General features: G+C 39.0%; 1 protein-coding gene across 1 annotated transcript in view; it reads right to left on the bottom strand.

Annotated features, from left to right (window-relative positions):
* dcc (DCC netrin 1 receptor) overlaps window positions 1–24,473 on the bottom strand; it is a 193,744-nt gene that overhangs the window by 68,595 nt on the left and 100,676 nt on the right. Inside the window, exons 9-12 of the mRNA XM_029516393.1 lie at window positions 24,123–24,277; window positions 23,327–23,475; window positions 23,076–23,214; window positions 15,568–15,617 (exon numbers count right to left, since the gene is read on the bottom strand). Coding sequence (XP_029372253.1) covers window positions 15,568–15,617; window positions 23,076–23,214; window positions 23,327–23,475; window positions 24,123–24,277 — 493 coding nt within the window. The remainder of the gene's footprint in view (window positions 1–15,567; window positions 15,618–23,075; window positions 23,215–23,326; window positions 23,476–24,122; window positions 24,278–24,473) is intronic.

The raw sequence follows: 24,473 nt of genomic DNA on the forward strand, positions 1-24,473 counted from the left end.
GTGAAAGATGGGAGGAAAAAATAAGGGTAAAGACCCTCTGAAAGAGATTGTGGTGGTTGTACGTCTTTGTGATCATTTTGTGGTTCCATTTTTGACTCTTACACAGACTGCTAACAGATGTGGGAGAGACTGTGATATCAGTTGGACAGCCATATCATGACTGAGTTGCTGTACTTAAAAAAGAAATTGTGAAGATTTAACCAAATTGTTTAAAACTTTACAAATTCAAATGTGATGTCTAAGAATAAGAAAAATGCACCTTTATTACCAACACTGTGACTTTTAAACAACCTCCAATGCATATTATCATGTATATTTGTATTATAATGGTATGATGCAAAGACAGCATCATGTTCCAGCCAGGAGGGAACCAGCAATTAACTATGAAGCCCTTTTTGCCTCTGTTGTGTTGTTCAATGTTTCTTCAAGTGGGTCTGGACCAAGAAGCATGATTAATGGGTCATTAGGACATCTTTGGGCCCATCTCACTCAGTTTCTGGCATCATGATTTAATCATTCCTTCAGGATCCTGATAGGTTTAATTCTCTCTGCTCTGCCATTGCAGCCACAATAACATGGCTGGATTATCTGATGATATTAAGATACACACTACACCCTCTGTTGTTTATCATAAATGTATGGTACACACACAGTTCAATATTTACCATGATTATAAATGCAACATTTTGGTCAGACTTTTGATTATGCAACAGAAAAAATACTGACATGTACTTTTCATGTTAGTACCAACATGCTGCTGCTACCGTTGATTTCATGGTTGTAATGGTTCCTTCAAGGTAGCAACTGTGCCTTATTCACATGGCTGAATAGCCCAAGGCATAGTTACAGATCCGTTTGAAACCACCTGATTCAGGTTATCAAGGATAGACAACATTTAGCTTAATTAAGCCAGGTAACCAAAATCTGGCTGCAGGTCTTTTGAAAGCCTCACTCTTAGTCTTTCCCACTCGGACTGGAAAGGTGAAAAACCATTTCTGTTAGTCACAGTATACCGTCCACCTGGTCCGTACTCAGAATTCCTATCAGAGTTTTCTGAGTTTATATCAGAGTTAGTACTCAGTACAGATAAAATCATTATCCTGGGAGATTTCAATATACATGTTGATGTAGAAAGTGACAGCCTTAGTTCTGGGTTTCTTTTCCTACTAGACTCAATTGGCTTTTCCCAGCATGTGAATGAACCCACTCACTTTTACAATCATGTCCTTGATCTTGTTCTAACTTATGGCATTGAAATTGACAAGCTAACGATTTTTCCCCAAAATTCTCTCCTGTCTGACCATTACCTTATTACATTTGAGTTTACTTTAATGGGCTCCACAGCATTGAGGAATAAATTCAGCTATAGAAGATGTTTATCTGAAGCTGCTGTGGCTAAATTTAAAGAGAACATTTGGTCATCATTCCCAACAATGCCATATCTAAATTTAAATGAGGATTTCTCCCATATGCAGGTTGATGACCTTGTGACTAGCACTATGGCCACACTGCGTTCGAATCTTGATAATGCCGCCCCTCTCAAAAAGAAAGTATTCAATCTCAGGAGGATGGCTCCCTGGTATAGTTACCAAATCCGTGCCTTGAAGCAGACATCAAGGAAATTAGAAAGAAACTGGCGTTCCAGTAAGTCAGAAGAGTCTCACAGAGCCTGGAAAGACAGCCTAAAAACGTATAAAAAAGCTCTCCGCAGTGCTAGAAGTTCATATTACTCAGCACTCATAGAAGAAAACAAGAACAACCCCAGGTTTCTCTTCAGCACTGTAGCCAGGCTGACAGAGAGCCATAGCTCAGTTGAACCAGTGATCCCCTTAGCTCTAAGCAGTAATGATTTTATTAGTTTTTTTTTCAGACAAAATTCTCACGATCAGAGAAAGAATTTATCAGCTCTTGCCTACGTTAGATAAAAATCCCCTTCTGAAGACGGCAACTGCTGAATCAGCTGCGGTGCCTCATTTACATCTGGAATCATTCTCACCTCTAAATCTCTCAGAGCTAGCTTCTATAGTTTCATCATCCAGACCGTCAACCTGTCTATTAGACCCAGTACCAACTAGCCTCTTTAAAGAGATCTTTTATGTAATTGAGCCGTTCATTCTAGATTTGGTTAATCTGACTTTATTTCTGGGTTATGTACCTCAGGCACTTAAGACTGCGGTCATCAAACCCCACTTTAAAAAGCCTAATCTTGATCCAGATGTTTTGGCAAACTCCCATATCGAACCTTCCATTTATTTCTAAAATCATTGAGAAAGCTGTAGCAAAACAACTACACGAGCATCTGGATGGGAACAGTTTGTTTGAAGAGTTTCAGTCAGGATTTAGAGCCCATCATAGCACAGAAACAGCGCTGGTTAAAGTTTCCAATTACATTCTAATGGCCTCAGACAATGGATCAGCCTCCATACTTCTCCTTCTAGATCTTAGTGCTGCATTCGACACCATAGATCATAATATTTCACTACAGAGACTGGAACATGAAATTGGAATTAAAGGAACTGCACTAAAGTGGTTCAAATCCTACTTATCAGATAGACATCAGTTTGTTCATGTAAACAACAGCTCCTCCTCATGTACTGTAGTCAGTCATGGAGTCCCGCAGGGTTCAGTACTTGGACCAATCCTCTTTATGCTTTATCTGCTTCCTCTAGACTACTACTGTAACTCATTACTATCTGGATGTCCAAACAAATCTCTAAAAGGCCTTCAGTTAATTCAGAACGCTGCTGCACGAATATTAACAGGAACTAGGAAAAGAGATCACATCTCTCCCGTGTTAGCTGCTCTTCATTGGCTGCCAGTAAAATATAGAGTAGAATTCAAAATCCTTCTTTTAACGTATAAAGCTCTTAATGGCCAAGCTCCATCGTATCTCAGAGAGCTCATAGTTCCTTACTGTCCTAGCAGGCCACTCCGCTCTCTAGATGGAGGTTTACTTGTGGTTCCTAGAGTCTCCAAGAGTAAATCTGGAGGCAGATCGTTCAGTTATCAGGCTCCTCTTCTATGGAACCAACTCCCAGCATCGGTCCGGGGGGCGGACTCTTTAGTAACTTTCAAGACCAGGCTTAAAACTTTCCTGTATGACAGAGCGTACAGTTAAAAAGTTCTCTACTCTTTAGGTATGCTGCTATAGGCCTAGGCTGCTGGGGGATGGACTGAGCTTCTCTCTCTCTCTCTCTCTCTCTCGCTCTCTCTCTCTGTCTCTCCCTGTCACCCTCTCTCCCCCTCTCCCTCTTTCTCTCTCCCTCTCTCCTTGCATGCATTGATAAGAACCTTCCTTCTTAAAAAAAAACACAGTTTCACCCAGTTCTAAGCAATTATACTGCATTTACTAACCATGTTCTGCCAAAGTCTCTGTCTCTCCCAGTTCCTCTCCTCTCTCTCCCTGTCCTCATCCTGCAAGTGGTGACTCATCGCTATCCCATGTTCCTGCAACACCTGCTGGTCCCATATTTCATGAATTCTGTATTACAGCTCAACTCCATGAACTTCATGCAACAACATGTTCCTGCCTACACCCCCCCGCCTCCAATGCCTCTCTCTCTCTCTCTCCCACTCTCAACCCAACCGGTCGAGGCAGATGGCCGCCCCCCCTGAGCCTGGTTCTGCTCGAGGTTTCTGCCTCTTAAAGGAAGATTTTCCTTGCCACTGTTGCCAAGTGCTTGCTCATCGGGGGATCTGTTGGGTCTCTTTAAATAAATTTATAAAGAGTTTGGTCTAGACCTGCTCTATATGTAAAGTGCCTTGATGTAACTTTGTTATGATTTGGCGCTATACAAATAAATCTGATTTGATTTGATTTGATTTGAACCTTATAACGCTGTCAGCTGAATTTTACTGGGTGTTTATGTGTTTACCAGATATTGAATATATTTCAATATATTTCATTGTTTGTGTGTGGGTTGCATGCATTTTAATTGCTTTATTTGCATGTTAACAACCCACCTCTGACACACACACGCTTCTTTGTCCACCAGTGTGCTCTCCTGTGTGATACAACTGCCTCACTGATATATCAATGTATGTCTGTGTCTGTATGTGACCGTTTTCAGTGAGTATTAATGAATGAAGTTTAAGTATAAATAGAAAAAAAATCTAACCTGTTCCAAACTATGTGTACCTATTTTTTCATCAAAAGATACTTGTTATTTTAATGTAACAACCTCTGTTTCTTGCTTCTCCTACTATTTTCTTGCTGCAGTACACTTTTTGCAACAAGGCTATGAAAAAAATAATATTAAAATATAAAAAACATTACTGTGAATTACAAATTCATTATATCAGAGGTTTAAGTCTGATGAAATTAAATTTAGTAATTGTAATTTTGTTTGTGTGAGTGATTGATGGAGTGAGAGTAACATGATCTGAGGGTAATTTTGACATCACTCCACTCTCTCAAGTCAATTTATGAAAACATTTTTCAAAAAGGGCTCTTTGTAAGAACAAAGAACCATATCAATAAGGTGTTTGGTTTAACCATAGAGAAACAGTCAGCAGCTTACTCAGACAGAGATGGCAGTGGGTGTGTTACTGAGCATGGTATCCCATTCTTGACTGCTGCTTTGGGGAAATTATTTAAATTGTAATTTTGCAGACAAAAATAAATCAATAAATCATTGTATCCCAATTTAAAAGGCAAGAAAGCAGAGGATGGCTGACAAGCAAACATGAACTTAGATTTCTGAGGAGGCTGGCTCCCTGGTATAATTACCAAATCCGTGCCTTAAAGCAGACATCAATGAAATTAGAAAGAAAATGGCGTTCCAGTAAGTCAGAAGAGTCTCACAGAGCCTGGAAAGATAGCCTAAAAACATATAAAGAAGCTCTCTGCAGTGCTAGAAGTTCATATTACTCAGCACTCATAGAAGAAAACAAGAACAACCCCAGGTTTTCTCTTCAGCACTGTAGCCAGGCTGACAGAGAGCCATAGCTCAGTTGAACCAGTGATCCCCTTAGCTCTAAGCAGTAATGATTTTATGGACTTTTTTCAGATAAAATTCTCACGATCAGAGACAGAATTTATCAGCTCTTGCCTACGTTAGATAAAACTCTCCTGCTGAATACAGCAACTCCTGAATCAGCTGCGACGCCTCTTTTGCATCTGGAATCATTCTCACCTCTGAATCTCTCAGAGCTAGCTTCTATAGTTTCATCATCCAGACCGTCAATCTGTCTATTAGACCCAGTACCAACTAGCCTCTTCAAAGAGATCTTTTATTTAAGTGAGCCGTTCATTCTAGATTTGATTAATCTGACTTTATTTCTGGGTTATGTACCTCAGGCACTTAAGACCGCAGTCATCAAATCCCAGCTTAAAAACCCTAATCTTGATCCAAATGTTTTGGCAAACTATAGACCCAAAATTGAACCTTCCATTTATTTCTAAAATCATTGAGAAAGCTGTAGCAAAACAACTACACAAGCATCTGGATGGGAACAGTTTGTTTGAAGAGTTTCAGTCAGGATTTAGAGCCCATCATAGCACAGAAACAGCACTGGTTAAAGTCTCCAATGACAGTTACATTTATTAATGGAGATATTTCATATGCTGTAGTTGAATTGCAGGCATGCAGGTAATTCTGACCAAGTCTGTTGTAACACAATTACACTTACACGTCCCTCCATCAGCTGAAATGTAAGTCATAGGGCCAACATGCAGTTCAAATATGCAGCCAGTGTTACTGGTCACAGAGGAATTAATTAACATTTAGCGGCACCTGTTCCCTCTGCTGTTCCACATCCTGCTAATTGATTACACCCAAACTGATTACTGAGACAGGAGGGGGAGGAGAGGTGAATGGAGGGACAAAGAAAGAGGAATAGTAAAATTAAATAAATGTGTGCGTCAGCCAAATTCCTCCATACTCTCTCTCTCTCTTCCTCTCTGTATGGTCGGGTATCACGATGTACTTCATTTCCTAATTAGCCACTTTGATAGGACACAGTTGGATGTGCAGTTTCCATGGAAACAATACAGAGGTTACTTCCATGTTGGAACTACTCCCACATAGTCACAAAGAGCCAAACCATCCATGAAGGAGGACAGTCTATACCTTGACGGAAACACAACAACAAAACAACTACAACTGTGCTCATTTCAATACATCGTTGGCTTGGAGAAATGAATACCATTGCTGAATACATCAAGCTACTGCCAATGCCAACATACAGCTGCTACTACGACTGTGATTAAAGTTTTATGAAATTGAAGCTCCTACTGCAACAATTAACTCACAAATAGGCTGATACTGAATCTATCAGTAAATTGCTTTGTTTGCAATCTCTCTGGGCAATTTCATAATGTCATGATTTATTTGTTTTTTTTCTGCTGTTGTGTTTCTGTTTTGCTTAAAGCACAGGCAAGAATGTGGATATGGACAGTAGGAGTCGCCCAGCATCAACCCACTACTGGGGACTCAATTATTCTTAGTAAATGTCTCATGTCATTGGTCTAAAAAATATTACTCCCAAAACACAGACTCTAATTGTTACAGCTGCAAGCAAAAGTGTTACTTGTTGCATTACTTGTGCTTTTAGTTTCATTTATTGATTAATTTTCATTACAACTAAAGATTGTATATAAAAGCATAGTGGTTAGCAGTTTTTGGGCGGGGGGGGGCCCAATTTACCTTGGAATACATAGGGGTGTCACAGTACACAGAAACCACGGTGCAGTACGACCTTGGTAAAATGGGGAAAAAAAGAGAAGGTGGAAAAAACAATTTGTTCCTTTTATTTTGAAAAACATGAGCATCCCACAATGGTTCATTGGTCATAACTTTTAGTGAAGCAGTTCATTTAAGCTGCAGTGAAAAAGGAAAACTGTACATAAAGTAGGGGTGTAACATTTTCACAAGACCACTGTTCTTTTGTATTATTTTTTTCTTCCTGGTTTGGGTTTAGTTTGTTTCACACATTAGTAGAAAGAAAAACATGAACATTTCCGTTGTTCCATCTGGAATTTATATTGCAAAGATTCCTTCCTTTAAGATATTTGATAATATACAAAATCTGGGAATTAATTGTTGAATTGCATTAATTGAAAAAAAAAAACAAAAAAAGAAAACATGACATGACACTGATCGCTGATTGGGTTGGGTCATGGTGGATTGATAATTATTATCATCTACAGCTGATCAATCCCACAAAATAAATTATAAGATCAAACCTAAAAGTATTTTTCACAGGCAGTTCTGGCAGTGAAGTGGTTAGAGTGCATGGTAAATTAACACTTCCAGCAAGGGGCCCTTGCTGCATGTCATTCCCCCTTCCTTGTTTCCTGTCAGCCTCTCTGCCAAATACTGACTGAAATAAAGCCATAAAAAACTACTATTCACTGTCAAATTCCTGTCAGATATTTTCTGATTCAACCTCAATCTGTTTTACTTGTCAGACAAAATAGAATAAAATAGGAATAGGAAAACTGAAACTGACAATGATAGTAAGTGCTGAATCAGACACTTCTAATTGAAGTTTAGTGACCATACTAATACTACATAGGTTCTCTTTGCTGTCAAAACTGCGTCAGCTCTACAGGATATGGGACTCAACATATACAGAGCCAAAGGTTTTCTACTGGCTCCAGATCTGGTTCATGTTTTTTAAACTTTTGGTAGTCCATAAATATATAAACAATACTCAAACTATGCCAAGTACTGAAGGCATGGCAGCAGAAAGAGAATTGGGGTCCTTGTCTTTAAATGCTCAATTTGTATCAGCCTCCTACAAGAAAGACTGCATTGCAATGCAGGACAGATGACAGCATTGATCCATTTCATTTAGGAATACAGTTGGTTATTGTATTATTTGCCGCACCCTCTACTGAACAGTTTGAAAGAAAAACAAGACTGGAATAATTCAGTGGCTTCCTCTTGTTTCCTTACATAGAGGTGCAATGTAAGAGCTGCATACAGATCATCTCAGCCACGCTGTGACCCACACACACAGTGATTGCAGCACTCACCCAGAGGACATGAAAAAACAATCACAGATTGAATTCAGGGAGCGTTTACTCATCTAGCTGTCTTGTTCTCTCACTTTGTTTGTGTGTGTGTGTTTGAATGTCCTCTGGGTAAAAGGAGCAATCATGTGGAGGGCAGACAGTCTCTGTTTGCTTTGCAATGCAATTTGCAATACGCAACACTATGCTGCACCATGCAATGTGTATGTGTTTGCTGGCAAGAGGAAGAGAGAGAGAGCGTGTGTGTGTGTCCAAAAAATAAAATACCAACTGTTGGGTTTGAGAACAACATATGACAGGAAACACACGCAGGTGTGAACAATTGTTTTTTATGTAGACAGGAAGGATTTTCCAGAGCTTGTTAAGCCATCATCTCTGATTTAATATTAATGTAAAGAGCCCAGGGCCAACAGGGGCAGTCCTCAGCATTTCATTTGGGTTCTAATATATATATTTTTTTTCATTAGCTTTTAAAACTTTTTGTGATTTGTTAAATGCAAGAATAAAAATAGTGCTACATCAGTGCAGAACATAAAATAATTTTTATATTTCCAGTCAAATCAAAACCTGGCTGTGCATTGTACTGTTTGGTGAACATTACACATTGAGGCTTGAAATAAAAGTGAAGCCATCCAACGACCATTACTTTGTGTAAAAAGAAGCCAGATTGTATTGAAGTCTAAGTGAATGTCTCTACTCCTCACTTGATTTATTAGCTCAGAAAATGTTTTCCTCAGGAGCTGATGGTCTCAGTCTATAATTGTCTATAATCAAGTCCTCTTCAGTAAAATATTGAATTATTAATTATTATTAATTAAATTAATTATTCATTCATTTATTCATTTTCAGCCGCTTATCTTTTTCCGGTTTGTGAGGAGTGCTGGAGCCAATCCCAGCTCACTCTGGGTGAAGGCTGGGAACACCCTGGGCAGGTCGCCAATCCATCGCAAGGCCAACACACAGAGACAGACAGAGACAAAGAACCATTCACACTCACACTCAGACCTATGGACAATTTAGAGTCACCAATGAACCCAAACATGGATGTCTTTGGACAGTGGGAGGAAACCGAAGTACCCAGAGGAAACCCATGCAAACACATGTCAGCTACACACAGAAAGGCCCCAGGCCTGGAAACTGAACCTTCTTGTTGTAGGGAAAAAGCACTATCCACTATTTCACTGTGCTAGAAAAATTAATAATGTTTAATCTAAAGGAAAATGGACCATAAAGCAGGATATGTCTTAGGAAGTGGCTTCCCCGTGATTCAGTAACAGAAAGGGTGACTTGCTTGAGAAAGCATAGAGCAGGTCAGATCCACATGCTTCACCCCCACCTTCTCCTCCAAGTACGGTTCCTTTTGGTTTCAATAGCCAAGATGGTGACAATCAAATTACAAACTACAGATTTCAAAAGCACCTCACAAGGGACATCACGCAGGGTAGGCAATTGGTGTAAACTCATTCTTTTCCTCCTGTAGTGTCAGTGTAAGCAAAGATACACACTTGGCCCCTGTGCACCACCATGCTGAGTTCAGGAATATTAGAATGATTTGGATTTTTAATTTAACACACCAATCAAAACTTTAGGATGAAACATAAAGTTTGCACAGCAGGTAGCAGTTCACCCTGTGTCTGTGAGATAGAGTGTCAATGTTATTGGCACAGAAGCAAGGATAATGTCTGTTTTTTCAATTTTTAAGATGAATGAAATTGATATACGAACATATGAATAGGTACACTCCTAAAATGCACAGATCTAAAGTAAATGGAGACCTGATTTTGAGAAAAAGTGGACTAAATAACATGCCATAATGAAAAAACTAAATAATATTAAATGAATAAATGGAACAAAAGAAAATAATTAATTGCTAATCATTTCAGTCAAAGAATGAGCGAATGACTGTGTGATTAAAGGAATGAAATGATGATCTGCTACTTTCTGAATTTTAGTTCAAAATCTTTTGTGCACATTATAAAATGCTGTAAAACACGCATAAAGGCCTTTCTCTCACTCTCTCTCAGTGTGTTACACTGAAAGTAAACATCTATTGCATTAGAGCCCTGACAATGTTCTGCACTGTCAGTATATTTTACAAACAAGGAATGAACAGTGAGATTAGAGAGGTAATTATTTTAATCAATATAATCAATTTTCTTGTATGCCTTTCATGGCTAAAATATTAACTGCTGTGAGTTCCACATTAGACACCTGCTGTAAAAAATACATTGCACTTTTTCATCAGATTTAGGGATTAAATGCAGTTGTGAACTCCTAGTGACCATCTGCTCTGACAAGAGTTTCTGAAATAGTCTGTAATGGTACTGCAATGCAAAAGAGCAAGTGGGCAGTTAACCAGCTGGGTGAAGGATTTTATTAGCCATTGTTCCAAACTTGATTTGAATACTACATACCTCACTCTTTCCAGTATTTGGTACTGTGAGTGAAATCACAGGGCAGTGGAGTCCTGGGATTATAAATTTAAACATTGCTGAGTGTGTCAAGAGTTTCTTTCATCCAGTGATAATGATGTCTCACGGTGAAAGGAAGTAAGTCCATTAAATGCAAAGATGGTTCTGCCATTGCAGCCTTTGGAGTTCATTTTCAGGAAGAAGAAAAAAGGTGTCAGTGCTTTCTCTCGGATTCTTTCAGTGAGGGTCGGTGTCTGTGTCTGTTTAGGGGATATTCTTTTATCTGATGGAACAGGATCTTACCAGAAGAGTGCCTCTTACAGTGCTACCAGTGTATGTGCAGCTTAAATGTCTAAGTGTCCCTGTATCCAGGCAGTTCAACAAGTTGTTTTAATCTTAATGAATATGTTTTTCCTGTTTCATGGCACATAATTATACATATTTCACACTTAAAGCTGCTTCTTGTGTCATTACCTGGTACATTTGTGCCTATAGCTGTATCTATAATGAAGTTTGTGTAAATTCAATCTGGGAGACTATCCATGCATCCCTCTGCCACAATTGGTCATGACTGGACGTCATGGTCAACCTTCAGTACAGTATAAGTCCTTTCAAAATCTTTTGATCAATTGGCCAGAGTCCATTGAAATTGAAAACACAATTCACAAATAAAGGAAGGAAAATGTGAGAAACGTATATCGAACACATATATATATATATATATATATATATATATAGAATATATATATATATATATAGAATATAGAAACACATCCACATGAAAGGAGAATTAATGTGTGATGAAACATTAAAGTAGTAGTGGTTCGCACAGTCTCTCAAGGTGAGACTCTCCCTGAGAACTTTTTTTTTTTTTTTTTGATAATGCACTCAAGGAAACCTCATTTTAAGCCCTCAGAAATCAAATGAACATGTTACACTAAGCTTAGCTGAACTCTTCACTGCTAGGTCTTAATTAATGTTTGAAAGGGTCTCTGGCTTCTCCTAACGAACACATTAGATTCCTGCAGAGACTCATTGAGAGGTTTAATCGCACCCAATGGGAACTCTTCCAGAAGCTATTCTTAGAGCAGTAGTTCAGCTATAAGTTTGTGGTGTACTGGATGTTCCCAGAATCCACTCCGAAGTCTGAATTTGACTTGGACTGCCAGAGAGATAGTGACCCTAGCTGGACTCTGGAGGCTTCTGGGTAAAAACCCCAAAGAATTGGCATACTGTAAACTCTATGTTCAATCAAGCTTTCAACAACACACACACACACTGACAGCAATGCTCCAGTGACTGGAAGAAAGTTGAAGAAATGCCAGATTTGTTTGAAAAGTTGGTTTGACAGCAGAAAGTTGACATGAGTTTGACATATACACACACAGATGCACTGTGTGTGTTTTGCAATTAACCAATTGGAAAGATGCTGCAGGAGATCATTATTGCTGCTACTGGTGCTGCTGTCGCTGCTAAAAATATTCACTTTAAGCTATTTTCCACACCACAATCACCACCATCCTCTTTCAAATACTGCTTCTATCGTGGATATTTTGTGGTCAAGAATATCGCTGTTCACTATTCAGCCACCAGCCTCCACCTCAGGCCTCTACATTCAGGTGGTCACTATAGCAGGAAGGACTGAAACCATCCTTTTCAGAGAGTAGCAGTAGCAAATCTCTCCTAAACTCAGGTTCTGTCACATGATTTCCTCGCTTAAGAAACTGTAGGATTTTCTTCTGAACATTTGCAGTACAGAGGATAAATATGTGAAACTTCATGGTAAGTCCTTCATTTACACCACTGCTTCATTCACAGTTGAAATGTTAACCACTACCAGCTAACTGTCTAAGTGCCGATCTTACACAGAGAGGTTAAATCACAGTTTGTTTGATAATCCCCTCTTGGCTCCAACTTTGTCAGTGGGACATCCCCAAAAAAAGTTACTGAAAGTGCAGATGGACTGGTAGCCAAGTCTAATCACTGTAGACTGTGATTAGCCTACCGCCACAAGAGGGAGAGAGAAGATTTTGGAAGGTTGTTATCCAAGTGTCAAACCGCTGTGAAGTCACCCATTTGTATGCAAGTATGTGAAGCCTTTGTCATTTTTTAATTTGGACCCCACCATGTTGGTTTTCTTGGAAACCAGAGGAGTCCTCATCTCTGCCCCTACTTCTGGAGTGGTGTGTGAGGAAGCGGGGGGTGCTGAACTGCTGTGCTTTCCTTGCAGGTTGCTGTGTGGTACAGTCTGTCATGGGGCTGCCACAACCTGATTCATACCCCTTTGTCCTTTATTATCTATTTTACCACTAAATGAGGAAATGTATGTTGTATATTAATGTGACCATAAAGTCATTACAGATTTTTTTTTTCTTACAGAGGAATTGATTCAAGTGAAAATTATGGACATTTTCTCATAGACCTCTTTACAAACAACCTCTTTTTTTTTCTTTTTTCTTTTTTGCTAACAGACAACATGACATCAACAAGACGAGATACTGGCTTCATTTTAGTCTTTTTTCAGCTTCAACTGGGGAAGCACTGTTTGCCCTGCTTGTTCAATAAAATATTCACTTAATGTGACTTGGCAGGGTGGAGTGCAATGTTGGCTAAAGCTACATATACATATATAAAAAAATATGTTTAAATTGCCTTTTTAAAAGCTGTAGCTGTCCTCAGTGATGGTGCTGAAGACAAGCTGATAATGAGATCGCCTCACATATATTTTACTTTTATTGGCAGTTTCAAGGCAAATTTTCTCCTAACAAGAAAGTAAAGTGATTTTTGTTTTATTTTAAAAAGTATGTGACATAGACACAGACTTGATGAAGATGAAAATCATCATTATATTAGCTTTATCTGCCCTTGACATTAAAGGGGCTAAGTGGGTAGAGTGGCACTTTACCTATCAAAGGTTATTGGTTTTAGTGTACCAGTGTACCACAGGTTTTTCCCAGTGAAAGCAATATATATGCAATAAAGGCACAGGGTTGTGTGTGAATGAAAGAAATAGCTTGTAATGGAGAGTAACAACCATTGCGCCTGTGATAAAGTGCTGTTATTGTTCAATGACCTTATTTAAGATTCATTCCATAGTTTCACTCCATACAGATGGAGTAAAAATAAATCATCTATAGAACTCTGACAAAGTTTAGTTTGTATAATACCAATGTAGACCTGGCAGCTGTAGCATTAACACATGGGACAGAATGGCAGGTGTTTGAGTTTTTGTTTAGCTGTGATTGGTACACTGCAGCAAATTATCAACATGTATCAGTGTTAAAATCTGTCATTTCCTTTCAGAGATATCCTGGTACTAAATGAAGTGGAAAATAAAATTTCTCTGTATCTTTAGTTAATTAGTCTTTTTCTCTCAATTTTATCCAAACAAAGGTCAGAAGTCAGGACAAGGGGCTGGCAGAGCTGGTGAAAAAGCCTTCATCAGTGTTTTGAAACCTGCTGCTTGTGCATTTCCACTATCATTCCTTTTAATACACACCTTTATTTATATTTATATCTGCTTTTTTTTTTTTTTTTTTTTTCAAATTAAAGTTTGGTTCTTCTGTTTTGAACTGTCATGCAGCTCTGGCATCACTGACTGATCAAGCCTGACTTGAGAGCCAATCTGCAAAGAAATATCAATCACATGCAGAAAAATAACTTGACAGAAACTAAATGAGGTCAGCTCTCCAAAGACAATGTGACTCGCCTTTTTATGGACATAAATGATCAGCCATTCAGAACTTCCTTAGAGACATTGATCATTTTCACTGCAGCTGCACACCGAGGATGTTGAAAAATCCTCAGGACACATTTTTCCGATGAATGTGATTAGATTTCTCATCATATGGCAATTATTTATATAAATGCTCTTCTTCCATCACTTCCTTAAATTCAGTATGTCAGATTTGAGCAGGAAACATGCATTCCTGTTTTCCAGACTGAACAGCTAAGTATTTTTACTTATTTCTGTCAATGTATTCAAAGCCTAACAATCATGAAAATGTGTTAACCGTGATAAGTAGCTGAAATAAATTAAGTAATACATTCAGCAAGATCAGACCTTGAAATGATATGCTGCGTTCCTTATATTCACCTTAAAGTACAGCCAGAGAGATATTATTATATTAACTTCTGTAAAATGCTCTCTGGAGCAGCTTCCTCCAGCTCTCTGCCCTATTAATAAACTGTCTGCTGCTTTTGAACAGTTAAAGAGTTGAGAGGAGTTGATATGATGTGAATGTCTAATGTTGTAGTTGACCACGTACCTGACTAAATCGGACACAGCCTAATATACAAGCAGCATTGGGTCTTTGGCTGTTTTTGCTTGTGTTTAGATGTAGAGCTTTTTGCCAGCGGAATTCTTTATATCCATGAATGAAACAAACTGATGAGAAGTATCTTAAAAAAAAATAATAATAAATAAAAAATAAAAAATACACAAACAAATACTTTTATTCGTGCCTACACACTAAAAATTATGCTGTCTGATATAATACAGTATGAGCTGCTTTTGATGACATATTGGATTATGTTGTTTGTAAATATAGAATTCTTGGTTAGACTGAGTTATGTTTATACTTGTATTTAAGCAAATATTTGCTTGTATTAATGTTTTTTATGTTGCTACGAAAGATCAGCAACCCAGATAGCGGAAGCTAATAGGGATGAACCAAAACTATGTATATAAAAAAGTTTAGGGATTGGTTTATGCATATGTATGCATTTTTTGAGTCTTTAGAAAGTACTCTGAGAGGAAGATGAGAGGACAAGTGACCTTGATCCTTTATATGATCAAAAATGTTATTTGAGTTAACCATTTGAATGTATATAACTATGAAAAGCAGTGCATACTGTAGACGTGGGCCCATTTGAGCACAGTATCAATCAGTTAAATGAGGTCAGATCACTGGGGAGGAACTGTTGGCTGAGCTGACTGATGACGGTTAAATGTGTGTCAGAATAAACAATCATCACTTACTTACAGTGTATGAATGGGAACTGCCCTGCGAATCATATCAATCAACAAATATGTCCTAAAATATGATACAAAACATTTTAAAGTGATTATTTTTCTCTTGTTAAAACAGGGAATGAGACAACATTAGAAGTTGTTGCAGTGTACAGATGTGCACAGAGGGGGGATGGGAAGAAAATAGCACAAGCATTTCAACTTACCCTGGACATGACAACCTCTATGGTGATGTTCTGAGGAGGAGCACTGGGTACTGCAGAGAAACATGAAACACTGTAAATACATCAGATAAAAACCACTTTACTCACTAGTCTTAACTGTATTAGTATTGTACTGACTTCTTTTACTGAACTGATATTCTCACTCTGGTATGCTGTATGCTGAGGGATCGCTGAACCATTGATGTCTATCGTACAAAGTCCAAGTTCAAGTTTCAAGGTTAATTTGTTGTTATTTGCTTGTTTAAACATGACAACATGGTAACATAACTTATCAACATACATAGATACAATTGTATTCCTAAATGTTTTTTTTTAAGAATATATCAATCTTAAATATATAAAACACATGTCAGGGACCCTATATAGACCATATACATATGCATATACTTATACTACAGTGGGGCAAGAAAGTATTTAGTCAGTCACTGATTGTGCAAGTTCTCCCACTTAGAAATATGAGAGAGGTCTGCAGTTTTCATCAAAGGTACACTTCAACTATGAGAGACAAAAAGAGAAAAAAATATCCAGGAAATCACATTGTAGGATTTAAAAAGTATATACTATATACTTAATACTGGAAGGCTTAACCTGGCCCATTTCTCCATGCAAAAGTCCTCCAGAGCAGTGATGTTTTGGGGCTGTCACTGGGCAACACAGACTTTCAACTCCCTCCACAAATTTTCTTTGGGGAACCATGTATTGTGAGATTTTAAGCCCAAACCTCCTTCCATCAGGGAGAGCGTTGAAGATGGGACGTGACTGGGTCTTCCAGCATGATAATGATCCCAAACACACGGCTCAGGCAACGAAGGAGTGGCTCCATAAAAAGCATTTCAAGGTCCTTATGTGGCCTAGCAAGTCTCCTGACCTCAACCGTTCATTCTTCCCTTAACACGGATCAGTCGTCCTGTCCCCTTTGCAGAAAAACAGCCCCAAAGCATGATGTGTCCATCCCCATGCTTCACAGTAGGTATGGTGTTCTCAGGATGCAATTATTCTTCCTCCAAACATGACGAGTTAGTTTTTACCAAAAAGTTCTATTTTGGCTTCATCTGACCACATGATATTCTCCCAATCCTCTTCTAGCCAGGTGTGGGGTTTTAGTGAACGTGGAACTAAGTGTGATTATTTTGCACACATAACCCATTATCTAAGAAACAACGATCAATTGTATGTTGGAAGGCTGTGAATACAAATCCAATGTAGAGAAAAGACCACTTACAGTGTATCAGCGTTTGTCTTCTTTCTACATGGTTGTTTAAAGAATCATCTTAATTTATTCATTTATTTTTTTACAAACACATTCATGTATCTGTTTGAAAAAACTGCATTTACTATCTCTGCCTTTAGTATTTATAGGTGTTGATCTTGTAAAAAGATTGTCGGGTCATTAAACTGCTCTAACGCGAGATTTTAAGAATTTGTGTTATATTAAAGTTAGTTGTTTAAACACATTTTGTGGTTATGTATGGTGTATGATGCTCAGTATTAAATGTATTAAAAGTTGAACTACTTATTGCCAAAGCATTAAATTAGAATCAACTACATTAAAAAGTTTATGTTTCAACATATTAATTGGTTTGAAAGAACACAAAAAATTGAAAAAGCATACAAAATTTTTTAAAGCAAATTCAAATGGGTTTAATTGGACTAAGGAAATTTAAGTGAAATGTACTCAAAGTTATTAAGGTACAATCAATAATGTAGTTTATTTACTTAAAAATGATTTGTTGAGTCAACACAAATACTACATCTAGCATCAGATAAAATTATTTTGTGCAAAACTTGACAAAATAAAATTATGTTCATTCAACAAAACATTTTTTCAGTGTATTGCATTCATGAAAAGAAGGAAAGCATTTTCATTCACAACAGACACTATCAATCCACAACGGTTTACTACCATTCCTGATCAAATGTTTATTTTTTCTGATTTAATGGATCAGTGACACACACACATACACTCAAACACATAATGTAAGTCCTGGAAATTGGAAGGCGTGTCCTTGTGGATCTGTTTGTCGAGCTCACACCACAGATTTAGATCTGGGGAATTTGCAAGTCAACACCTGAACTGGTGACTGTTCATGAGCCAGCGTGGCAGGGAGTGTTATATTGCTGTAAAAAAGATACTGCCATCAGGGAATGCTGTTTCCATGAAGAGCTGGACTTGGTCTGAATTATGTTTAGGTACAATACAAACTATGTGTCAAAGTAACAACCACGTCATTGATGAGACCCAACGTTCCTCAGTGGTTGTAATACTATGGCTGACTGATAGTTTATATCTTAATTATATCTATGAAAACAAACATATTTTGTATCGACTGGATAGCACGTTTTGAAGAGTAAAGAAAGTTTCATGAATAAATACACAGCTTTACTGTCTATATCTATCTATCTATCTATCTATATATAATGCAATACTACAATATCACTATTGCATTGAAAAGGATAGATTGAGACAGCACGGGTGGTTGAGTGGTTAATGTGCATGCCATGTTATTACAGCATCCTGGGTTCAATGCCAAACAAAGAGCTATCCTGCAGGTCATTCCTCTCTCAAGCTCCCCGTTTCCTGTTGGCCTCTCTGCCACTTGCTAAATAAAATAAACAAATAAAGTTAGAAAAGGGTAGGAAGAAAAAGAAAAATAGAAGCGAACATTGTACAAAGAAGAGGTGCAAAAAGAAAAGAATAAAAAGATAATACAGATGTTGGATGAGACCAGGTATATATATATATATAAGTATATAGTCAATCTACAATTATGTTATATGGAAGATAACAGTAGAGCAACACAAACATAGGCCAACTCGCCTGGGCTAACCGCATGGTGTCAAAGAGGCACAAACACAAAAAGCACCACTGTCGACTATTCTAACCTCTCACCAATTGCACCAGTGAAAGCGGGGTGGGGATACAGACCCTGGTTCGGGTAGAGGGCATGAAAGTATGGAGTGTGCAGGAGGTGGAGGCAATACAAGCTACACTAGCAGATTCAGCAACTAAACTCACCTGAACAATCCTATATTCAAACAAAATCAACACACCAACACAGGCCAACTCACCTGGACTAACCACAAGAGGCTCAAACAGGCCACTCCCTCCACTTAAATACACTTCCCCTTCCTGGATTTCTTCCTCTGCTTCTTCCTAGAGTCTGCCTATCTTAAGAGCTCCCCCTGCTGGGCCCCCAGCTACTATTACGTCTTCTAACCCAAATCCACTGATTGGATCTTACTGCCTCATCTGACATTTCCTTCACTGTTTTCCTCACCCTCTGTCTGCTTCCTCCTAACTCCTTCAACAAAGCAACAGTAGATCTTGCTACAAACCCTCTATATCCTACTTCCACCGGACAAATCCTAAACTTCCATCCTCGCTGCTCAGCATCCTTACCTAGATCTCCATACCTGAGCTTTTTCCTTTCATATGCTTCTTCAACTAAATCCTCCCAAGGCACAGTCAACTCAATGAAATATACTTTCTTTCTACTCCTAGACCACAAAATTATATCAGGCCTTAGGATTGTGCAGGCTATTTCCTGGGGAACAACAAGCTTTCCTCATAAATCTACCTGCATCTCTAAGCTGCCTTGCTTCCGTATTATCGTATTAATTTCCCTCCTTCCCGAACAAACTGTATTGCAACTCTCTTTGTCTTAGACCCTCCTAAAATTGCCTGCCTCCGTATATCTTCAATGCCTACATCTAAGCTTTTTAAAACCATTTAAACTCCTCCACTAGACTAGATACTGGGAGTTGAAGTGTGCCTGTCCCATACAGTGCCACATTGCTTAAACATCTCGGAACCCCGAGCCACTTCCTAATGTAAAAACTTACTAGTCTTTCCATTTTCTCTGCAGCAGATATTGGAATCTCATATACTGACAGTGGCCACATTAACCTAGGAAATAATCTGAACTGCAAACACCACAGCTTCAACTTTCCTGGAAGTCCTGATTTATCTATTCTATCCAGTCCCTCAGCAACATCCTTCCAAAACTTCACTACCTGTTCTCCATCATGCAAATCTGCCTTGTACCACCTACCTAGGCTCTTTACTGGTTTTCCCTAATTACTGGAATTGCCTCTTCATCTATTACAAACCTTCGATCACTTAATCTTCCTCTACTTATTGAGATACTTCTAGACTTACTAGGCTTGATTCTCATACTAGCCCACTTTAAGTTTTTATTAAGTCTCTCAAGTACTCTTTCCATACATGGCACAAACGTAGTTATCAACTTCCTATCATCCATGTATGCCCTAATTGGTGTAAGGCGCATCCCATCCTGCTGCCTCTCTCCACCTACAACCCACCTAGAAGCTCTAATAATTACCTCCATTGCCATTGTGAATGCTAATGGAGAAATCATACATCCTGCCATAATACCTATTTCTAGCCTCTGCCAACCTGTTGGCTGTACTTAAACATCGTCTATTCTGGAAATCCTCTTCTTACTAAATTGACAACTGCTCCAGGCACTCTAAAATAATCAAACGCCTCCCAAATAAGACTATGCGGTACTGATCCAAATGCATTTGCTAAGTCCAAGAATATCACATGCAAATCTCTTTTCTCACTCTTGGCTGCCTGAATTTGATGCCGAATCATGCTTGTGTGCTCTAAACACTCTGCAAAACCTGGTATTCCTGCTTTCTGTACTGAAGTATCTATTAAGCTATTCCTTTCTAAATAACTAGCTAGTCTCCGTGCAACTACACTAAAGAAAATCTTCCCCTCTACATTCAGGAGAGAGATCATACGGAATTGACTCAGCTCTGAAGACTCCTTCTCCTTATCAATAAGAACACCTTCTGCCCTACGCCATGCTCTGGGAATAGACTGTTTCTTCCAAACTATTCTTAATTGCCTCCACAAAAACTTTAGGATATCAGGTGCGTTTTTATAAACCCAGTAGGGGACTGCATTTGGCCCTGGGGCCGAAGAAGCCTTCGCATGCCTGACTACCTCCTCTACCTTCTTCCACCTAGGTGGACTAACATCCATTTCTTGATCTATCTCCCCTAATGGTGCCATGTCAGGTGGAAGTCCTACTACTCTATTCTGCTCAGAATCTGAATATTTATTTCTCAGGTATTCTTCTACTTCTATCTTTAAGCTGCCCTCCCTTTTCCAGGTTAAACAATCCTTTAACAAACTTGAATGGGTCCCTGTAAAATGCTGTTCTTACATATTCTTTCTTTTTTCTCTTTTTCCTAAGATGTTTGGCTCTTCTGAGTACAGCTAGCCTACTTCTCAACCCCTCTTGCAACACATTAATTCCCTTTCTCTGTTCCTCTGTAGCTCTTTTCCACTGCTTTCTTAATTGTCTTCTTTCTTTAATACATTTTCAATTTCTCTTTGCCATCTAGACTTAGCTACCTGTACTCTTTCAACCCTCTTTTGTACCCCAAATCTTTCAACACCATAGGAGTAAATTATGTCTCCCATTTTCTCTAATCTATTACTTCCATCTCCTCCTAGTCTACTCAGAATTATTGACAAGTCCCTGTTGACTGTCTCCCATTCCTTGCTACTATTTGCCCTTGGCCATTTAACTCTAGGCTAGGGGATTCCATATCTCAATAATATATTCTTACTTATGCAGTAAAACAAAGGGTTTATGTGAGTGTGTGTGGGTGTGAGAGAAAGAGAGAGAAAAAGACAGCGAGAGAGAGAGAGACAGAGGGAAAGAGAAAAAGAGTGAGTTCATCTCTATGGGATTCCAAATTGTGTTTGTTGTATTTTTGTGGCCCTCGATCTCTTTCTCTCTCTGTCTTACACAGATGCTTTTGTGTGCACACACACACACAGTGTCCAGGAGAATTACACAGCCCCAGGTTTGCTGTGTGGTAAAAGTTATTTAGCTCAAATGAAAGTAGGAACATGCACGCTGCAAACCTGAGACCCCGAAACCCCAGTTGCCAAACTACTAAAAACTCTCAAAAATTTAATTTTGTGATTCTCAGTAATGTAAACTTAGGTAGATTACTTCCTTGTTGTAACAATGCTTCTTGGCAATAAATCTTATACCGTTTAGCCTTTTTATTTCCCTTTTAAATGGTGCCACATTTGTAAGGAACATGCATTTGTGGGTTGAGCAGCAGAGCTGAGTATGTGGATTGCGCCCATGAAACTGCCAAATCTTCTCTGTTAATGCTAAACAGCTTATTTTGCTGCTGCTATTGACTCTTGTTGTGCTGGCAGTCAGGTGCTTTTCGGGACCAGCGAGCATGGGCCCTGCTGCAGTGTTCAGTAGGTATCTGTAGGTGTCCCGAGAAGACAACACCCCAATAAGACAGTTTCCTCACCCTGTCAAGACTTAGGTACTGTAGGCTGTCTTCTACAGATTTGCAGTTAGGCTTTGCAGGATGGTAGCCTGACGGCTGTCTGGCCAGACTGCACGCAGCCAATCTCTGGTTTCATCGGGCTGCCAGTAGGCCTGTCATGACTGCCTTTCAGCCTCAGGCCCTTTTGCGCTGGTGTACGCAACATGTGCACTGAAACCTGAACACATGGAGGAACGTTGTGTTCAGCAATATGTCCAGATTCTGCCTACAGCAGTTGGGTCATAGGGTCAAAGTATGGAGAAGATGCTATGCTGATTGCTGCGCTGATAGGGTAACATCTTTTGTGATGCTGTGCTAACCCTAACCCTCATTGGAAAAGCTACAGGCTTGTCATCTTTGGAGGTAATCTCAATACAGAGAGATATCAACATGTGATTCTGCAACCAATGGCAATCCCATATCTCCACAGTCAAAGTCTATCCACGAAGGTGACAACATGCACCCCCACAGAGAAGGGTTTAACAGAGACTTCCAGAATTTGGGAGTGGAGAGGATGGAATGGCCTGCCAGCAGTCCTGTTCTTAATCCCACCGAACACTTGTGGGATCAGCTTGGGTGTGCTGTTCATGCCAAAGTGACCAACACAACCACGTTAGCTGACTTACAACAAATGCTAGTTGAAGAATGGGATGCCGTCAAACAGCAGTGTGTGACCAGACTGGTGACAAGTATGAGGAGGAGGTGTCAGGTTGTTGTGGCTGTGTATGGTTCTGAGGCTCCTGTTTGCTTAATGAATAAATAGTTAATTGCTAATTGCTAATATGTGTTATTTTTCAAACTTTAATCATCCAATCCACCAAACGCCAAACAAGAGTCAATGACAGAATAAGCTGTTTGTCACTGGCAGAGAAGATTTGGCAAATTTTTCAGGAACATAACCCACATACTACTACTCATCCTACAAATGCATGTTCCTTACAAATGTGGCACCATTTAAAAGGGAAATAAAGAGGCTTTCCAACAGTATAAGATTTATTGCCAAGAAGCATTGTTACAACAAAGAAATAATCTACACAAATGTCCTTACTTTTTGTGCTAAGTTCATATATGTACAAAATTTGATCACACTAAATCCATTCAAGGCCATAACATGTTATATCAAGCTGCCACACTGATTCTGAGGGAAAGCTCACCGTCTGAATGAGTGGTAATGCTGGCAGTCTCTGATGCAGTGCCCGGTCCATAGCTGTTTATTGCCAGAACCCGAACTGTGTATTCTGTGAACTTATTGAGCCTTTCCATTTTGTAGCTGAGTCCGCTCACTTCCACACTCTGAAATAAAAACAGAAGTGAAGTGAAAGTCATTGTGAATCCCTTTGTGATTTTTTTAAATAACTCTTCTGACAGGTAGGACTACACTCTAGAACTCTGTTATGATGCTGACCTGCTCCTTGCCAGATGGACTCTCAGTCCACAGTAGTCTGTACCCAAGGATGGGGCCATTTGGTTGACTGGGGGGCTCCCAGCTCACCTGAACAGATGTGGGAGACAGAGTCTCCGCTTGGAGACACTCCACCCTGCTAGGAACTTGTACTGTAGCGACACATAGACAAACATTTATCACTGCTGCTATTACACCCTATACTACTATTTGTTCAAGACCAAACCAGTTTGGTTTATTCTGCTGTAAAACAATGGACAGAACTCTACTGGCCTGTATATTTTACTACACTTTTAATGGAGTTTACATTTCAACAAGTGCGAGTTGAACCTTTTCTAGGGGCTGGCCATTTTCATCCCTAACCCTAACCCTTTGTCCCTTCATCGTAGAGTGAGTCTGTTGTATAAAAGTAGCTCCACTGATTTAGTGTTGGACTTCCACAAAGTTCATGGACACACAAGGAACCAATTTAATATGACTGGTTAATAATGATACAGCAGACGCTGAGATATCCCGCTTTTAAGTCACTAGTACGAGTTTAGTTCTGATGACAGGATTACTACAACCAGATGACATCAGGGCAGTTTTTTTCCCTACAGAAAGATACATGTGCACATTGTGTGTAAAGTTGGCCATGAGCTATTTTTGCTTTCTTTGCATCTATGTCTACGGCCAGTTTATATTCTGCCTAACATGGTGTCTAATACATGTCTTATTAAATGCACATCATTTGAAAAAGACAGCATGTGTACATGAAAAAGAATAATTTTTGATGTGTGAGTGTGTGTTTGAGTCTCACAGTCAGGTTTGGTGGTAATCCTCAAAGGTGCAGAGCTCTCTCCTGGTCCCATATCATTGTAGGCGATAACTCTGAAACTGTAGCTCTCCTCTGGTTTCAGGTTGGACACTGTCAGCTCCAAAGACTCTGGCTCTGACACGTTCACTGACCGCTCCCTGACACAGGAACACACAAATAAACTTCCTTTTTCTATCACCCATGGGCTTGTGAGCTGCCATTTAGAAGATTTCAATTTGTAGTTTAAACATATATTTTTCATTTTATTTTTTATTTAAGGAACTGCATTTAGAGAAAGTAAAGCTGAGGAGCAGTGAGAAATGGATCTGACCTGCTCTGTGCTCTATCTCTTAT

This window comes from Echeneis naucrates, chromosome 12 (genome assembly GCF_900963305.1).
Source record: "Echeneis naucrates chromosome 12, fEcheNa1.1, whole genome shotgun sequence".
In the NCBI taxonomy this organism is placed as follows: domain Eukaryota; kingdom Metazoa; phylum Chordata; class Actinopteri; order Carangiformes; family Echeneidae; genus Echeneis; species Echeneis naucrates.